Source organism: Rhinichthys klamathensis, unplaced genomic scaffold (assembly GCF_029890125.1).
Source record: "Rhinichthys klamathensis goyatoka isolate OS25496 unplaced genomic scaffold, OSU_Roscu_1.1 h1tg000084l_1, whole genome shotgun sequence".
NCBI classification, from domain to species: Eukaryota; Metazoa; Chordata; class Actinopteri; order Cypriniformes; family Leuciscidae; genus Rhinichthys; species Rhinichthys klamathensis.
Window position 1 is genome coordinate 921,847 of NW_026606625.1, and position 6,250 is coordinate 928,096.

At 41.6% G+C, this 6,250-nt stretch overlaps 1 protein-coding gene across 1 annotated transcript; it reads right to left on the bottom strand.

The window, feature by feature from the left end:
- Nucleotides 1-3,149: 3,149 nt before the first annotated feature.
- Nucleotides 3,150-5,933, bottom strand: socs9 (suppressor of cytokine signaling 9). The gene is made up of 2 exons (XM_056251565.1): nucleotides 5,736-5,933; nucleotides 3,150-5,157 (listed from the first exon to the last, which is right to left on the bottom strand). The coding sequence occupies exon 2, from the start codon at nucleotides 4,984-4,986 to the stop codon at nucleotides 3,514-3,516; it is 1,473 nt and encodes a 490-aa protein (XP_056107540.1). The 5' UTR covers nucleotides 4,987-5,157; nucleotides 5,736-5,933; the 3' UTR covers nucleotides 3,150-3,513.
- Between the last annotated feature and the right edge of the window lie 317 nt (nucleotides 5,934-6,250).

Consider the following 6,250-nt stretch of genomic DNA (forward strand, 5'->3'; position numbering starts at 1 on the left):
CGGCCGCGTGAGCCGGACTTCAAAATAAAAGCCCTCGACAACGATAAATATTATTAAAACACCAAACTATTTTTTTTAATTTACATAAATTGACACAAACGTACACACACAAATATATATATATATATATATATATATATATATATATATATATATATATATATATATATATATGAGAATAATTCAAAATAAAAGCCCTCAACAACGATAAATATTAAAGTGACAAATTTATAATGTAATTATTATTTTATGATTTGTTTGCGCTCATTCTCATATATATATACACACAGTAATCAACATTTGAAGTGGATCCAAATCTTTTATCAAAGTTATTCATGAATTTTGAACAATACCCGTCCTTGTCTTATAGGACAACTTTGATGAACTTTCTTTGTTGACTACTGTATATTTATAGGCCAGATGTGTGTGTGTGTGTGTACATATACATACATATATATATATGCACACACACACACACGTACATGAATATAAATATTATTTCAGGTAAACGGAAAAGGCAAAAATAACACTAGAGAGTCATAAAAGATACAACAGTTTATTAATATGTGCTTTTGTAACACCGTACACACCAATAAAATTATTCACACATGGCTTTAATACATCAGAAATACTTTTGAAAAGTGTTAAGCATATTAGGCAAGCCTTAAATAGAAAATAAATATCAATGTAAAAAAAGAAAGAGAGAGGCAAGCTGCTGCTTTAAGAACAAAAGTTTGTAACATTCATGATGGTCCTCTGGAAATCACGGTAAAATGTCGACAAAGCAAAACGCACTGACTGTTTTCACATCAATCCAGACTTGACCAGCAAGACACGTCTACATGTAAAATAGATTACCAAAAAAACCCAGCTCGTTAACATCATAAATGAAATGGTTGTTTAACGTTATTCCATCACTTTCTTGTGAGATCTCAATAACACTGCAGCAGACGGATGCAGAAAGATGCTGTTTATTGTATTCAGATACATGAAGTTGGCCCCTTTAAAACTCAATGCTCCATTTTCATAGAGTTTTTAAATAGACACACGATTCACTTGTGTGAACGGTCACGTTTCAGTGGGGTTTTTCAATAGTTAAGAATGTTTGAGGTTATAAAACATGGTAGACAATGGCCTCTAATAAGTTCTAACATGGGGTGATTTACATTCGTATTGACTGCATTAGAGAGGAATTACAATGTGATACAGTGAATGAACATTAAAAACAAGAAGTAATGGAGTGGAATGAATGAATGAATGACGTCCAGATGGAAAGAATGAGCTGTTCTCCTCCATGAAGAACCTGTCATCTAAGAGAAGCAGAACTGTGGATTTGGTCTATTCTACTGGTCTACAAGCTCAAGAATTGGTACAGATATCTGTTCTTGGATAATACATCACAGGTCAAATGCCTATCTGTCTTTGATAAGTGTGCTGTGAATAAATGAGCATTTATTGAGTCAAACATGCATATCAGGCGGGAGTACATAGGCAACCAAGCTCAAGAGACAGAGGTGATACTGAGATGGTCCGTTACCTGTATTATTCTCCATTCAATCTGGTCTAGAACTGCATTAGAAGCCAATCCAGATGAACATTAGCACCAGTTTTCCAGAGTAACTTTAGCATGCAGTGGCTTGAACTACCTGTGAGCTGCGAGACTTCAGGTTCTTCTGGCCCGCTTGAATTTGCCAGGAATGAGTGACTCTACAAAAGTTCTGATGTTTTACGAAGACAAGAAACAGTTCAATATGCCTCTGTAAAACTGAAATGTTTTTCAAATACCACACACTACAGTACAGGTTCACTCACCACAGAAAAAGAAAAGAACAAACCTTGTGCATTAAAGAACGATAACTATAGCGATAATAACTACTATAACTATGAAGTTTTAATGATCGCTCCAAATCTAAGATCATTTTCCACACCGCAACTATAACGGCACAGAGGAACGATTTCACAGGAATCACTTATAGAGCGATTTTCTTCCAGCTGATAAACGATAAAAACATCGACAGCCAATCAGAATCCATTCGAATTTAAAGCATTTAATAATAATAGTCATCCTTATATTGTTATTGTAAACTTTATAGTCATTGTCTTTAGTCATCGTTATAGTTATCATTCTTGCTGTGAATGTGCCTTAACTCCCAAAAGGGACACTTGTCTTGATAAAAAGGAGAAATCTTCTAAAATAACAATAGTTTGCAGATTCAGTGCAGTGTTACTTAGTTAATCGCTCCAGTGCTGATGCAGTGAACCCTGTGACGGCAGCACGCCAACATCATGACAATAAGCTAACAGCATTTCAAACCTCAAAAAATTAGTAGCATCAGAAAGGCACTCACGTCTTCACACCAGTCCTCTAGACTTGAGAGTAGCGCTGCACGATTAATCGCAGAGCAAACGCACGCGATTTGGCAAAGGCTGCGATTATGTTATGTGCAGATTGTCAGTGCAGCGGCTGATCGGTAGGAAACGCTGCTCCATCTGAACACCAGAGGGCGCTGTAGCTGAACACACATCCCTATCGCTGTAGCTGAATAATCAGAAGATTGAAACGCTTTGATTAAACATGACTAATAAACACACGACTGCCTTATTCCGTGTAAAAAGCACATCATCTCACAGAAGGATGAGCTCAACTCTCCTTATGAAGTGAGTTTGGAGTAAAAGCATGTTATTAAATGTCTTTCGTTGGACAGGAGCTTCATAAATGCTTCTCATGTTTGGAAAGATGTTTGACGCGTACGTGTTGCTTTTTCAAACGCACGTTATAAGCGACTCAAACTCGCAGTGCTTTCAGACGGAGCCGCGTTTACAGAGCCGTGCTTTACTGACAAGCTGCACATAACAAACAATCACAGCCTTTGCGATTTTATAATCGTGATAAGCCAAATCGGTTTAAATCAAGCGTAGCATCAGTTCTGGCATGTCACGTTAGTCAAGCTCACATCAGTGACTCTTAGCTGATCCACGTCTACCTATAGGAACACAACCCCTATCACTGTATTCACATATAAGCTCCTTCAGTATTATCAGCAGCTATTGGGTTTCTCAGGAGTGATTACCCTCCTCCCTCCCCAGCTCCTCCCCTCGTCAGTCAGGATTTGGCATTCTGATTCCCCTTTGAATCAGACTAAATGGTCAATTATGTTATACATTAAGAATCTTTATTAATTAATTAATTAATCTGCAATTCATTCATGTTGGTTCTGTTCCGTTTACCCTAAGGGGGGTTATTGCTGCTCTTACTCATGCTAGGCTACATGGATGCGCAGGGAGTTCTTGTCTAGAACAGAACCATACCGCCAATCCAAACTGTATGCTAATTGTCAATCGTATTTGTCGATAGTGGTCCTGACAGAAGTGCGATTTCATGTAAATTGCGATTAATTGTGCAGCGCTAGTTAAGAGTGCAGCGATAAGAACCGGCGAAGTTGTCGTGGAACGCGGAGTAGTGGCACTTCTGGTCTTGTTTCCCGCCTCCGTAACCTGAGACAGTTCGCTACGTCACTCCCACCACGTGTCCAGTCTGCGAATGCGCACGCGCTGCTTGTAATGGTACTCCTTCAGGTGCTCTTTGAGCGCGTTGGGAAGGGGCAGTGCATTGATGCCGTCGTACGTGGTGCAGCTGCTAATGGCGGCGCGGCAGATGTGCTGCAGGCTAAAGGGCTGTGTCCGGTTGATGGGGTTCGAGAGCAGCGGCTCGAAGAACATGCAGGAGTTGGGATCCTTGTAGTGCTCGAGGAGGCCGGTGACGGTGGTCGCGTGGAAGACGCTAGGGTCGTGCACGTCGAAGCTAAAGTTGTGGTTCCACTGCTCGATTCGCGCATGTAGCGAGCGGCCGTAGCGTCGGAAGCTAACGGAGAAGAGATAGTCTTCCTGTGCAGAGTCGCGTAGCAGGAAGGTGCCTTCGGGTTTGGCTTCCAGAAGATTCTCCGCTTGGTATCGATCCATGACGCCCCAGTAGCAGGGAAGGTTTGTGATCTGAAGCAAATCCGGGACTAAGCAGTGGATGTAGTCGATTTGAGTGTGAATACGATGTTGTATATCCTGCGAGTTGGGAGAGTCCGGTTGGACTTGGGATGATGGTGACGCCGCGGCGCCCAAGTCGAAATCAGATGCCGCGGTTGACGCCGCGACCTCATCCAATGTGTCCAAACAACTTTGCAGGAGAAGCTGGTGGAGTGTGGCGCGCTCGTCTCCGGCTAGCTCGTTCATCCCGTGAGCTAGCTTAGGTCCGAGTTTGTATAGAGGATTGATCTGTGCTGTTACCTCGAAAGTGTGGATTTGTGCGTTTGGAGGCGGTTCTACTCCCTGCTCGATGCTAATCCGTCGTCGCTCCCGTAAGCGATCATCCTCGTCCTCGACCGGCGTCACCAACGTAACAGGAGCGACGGAATCCAAAACGGGCGCCTGGGAAATAGGAGCCGTGTGCTGTTTAATAAGGTACCACTTTTGAGCCAAATCAGATCCGGCGGGAAACGGGCAGCTGTCCAGCATTAGCTCGCTAATGTGGATCTTGCGGCGCGAGGAAGGCGAGTGCGATAGGACTTGAGTGTGGGTTTTGATGGGAAAACACTGGCCAACCGCGTCTTGGATCTTCTGTCGGAGAGTCCGACTGCTTCCTGACTTGCTGTCCGAGTCGCTGCTGAGATCAGGCGAACCGAGCGATAGCTTAGCGGAAACCCTCTCGGGTAACAGGGATCCGGACGATCCCAGAACTTGCCGTCTTCTGTGCTCCCGCACCGGAGAGGACGAGCCGCCCTCGCTGGACTCGTTCAGGAGATCGCCGTACTCGAAGCCGTCGCTAACAGGCCGGTCGGACGTCAGGTCGTGCGACGGGTGGCTTTTCTTCTTCCCTCTCCCGGATTTTCTCCTCCCGCCGTCTCTTCTCTCCTCAGAGCGGCTCTGACGCACTTTCGGACGGGCTCCGCGCTCTCGCTCTTTCCCACGATCCCCTGCTTCCTCAGGCAGAGACATGATGCCTTTCTGTTTTTAGTCTTTCGTTGACTAGTGAGAGGCTAACGGACGTCAGATGGGAGTCATTTTAACATTTGCTGAACGTCCTTTTTGGTAAATTAGCATTCGGGAGATTTTAAGTCCATCCAGAAACGAGTGACACAACAATCACGTCCAGACCATGTTTTGAATCTGTGGAGAAAACAGGAAAAAAAAGAGTGAGGTAAATAATTGTCCCCCTACATCCACACCCACACACACGGACTCACTCTCTCTCAACACACACACTCTCTCTCTCTCTCTCTCTCTCTCTCTCTCTCTCTCTCACAAACACACTCTCTCAAACACACACACACTCACTTACTCTCACAAACACACTCTCTCAAACACACACTAAAATGTATAAATCAGACACACTGGAAACGTTGTGCAAATGTTTTGCATAATAATACTAATAGTTAAATATAAAAATATTTATTATACATTTATTATACTATTAAAGTAAACTGATAGATAAATAAACAAATAAATAAAGCATAAAAAAACTTCAACTAGCTACTAAAAGCTAATGACACTTGCAGTGAACAATATGAAAGACACACACAGTCTCACAGTAAACTACTAAGTTACTGAATAATACCATATTCATGTAATGTTTATATAGTAGTCACAGTACATGGTAAGAATACTATAGTATTACTTTGGTTACAAATCCAAAATGTAAACTGTTTTTGAAGATAAGATGAAAAATATAAGTCAGAAACACGAACCTGTATCTTGACGATAGGCGTCGTGAGCGCGCACCGCTGCTTCTGGTGACACCACGTCACTTCTGAACTGTAAATAACGCTTTAATACATTATCCGTGATGGATAAAATCACTTTAATAAACGAACTTTAATCAATAAAGTCGCATTAACTCGAGCTAACTCACACAATCCCTACGCTTCTGTGGCGGTGACTTCACTTCCTGTTCACGGCGGAGAAACGTCCGGGGTAGACTTTTCGTAAAAAAAAGGATTTATTAAATCTATTACATTTATTTTATAGAAATTGAAATTAAAGTATCAATTTATTTTTCTATAAAAAAGTAATATCATCATCATTATAAATGAATATTTGTCATTAAAAAAACAATTATGAAATCCTTTTTTTTTACATTTATTTCATAGTGTTATAAGTACAATTCTAGTAAAATATAGTGACATTAACAATAATATTAATAATAACAACGGACGCTTTTTACAGTTTTACAAGACTGTAGGATTTTTTTTAGAACGATTGG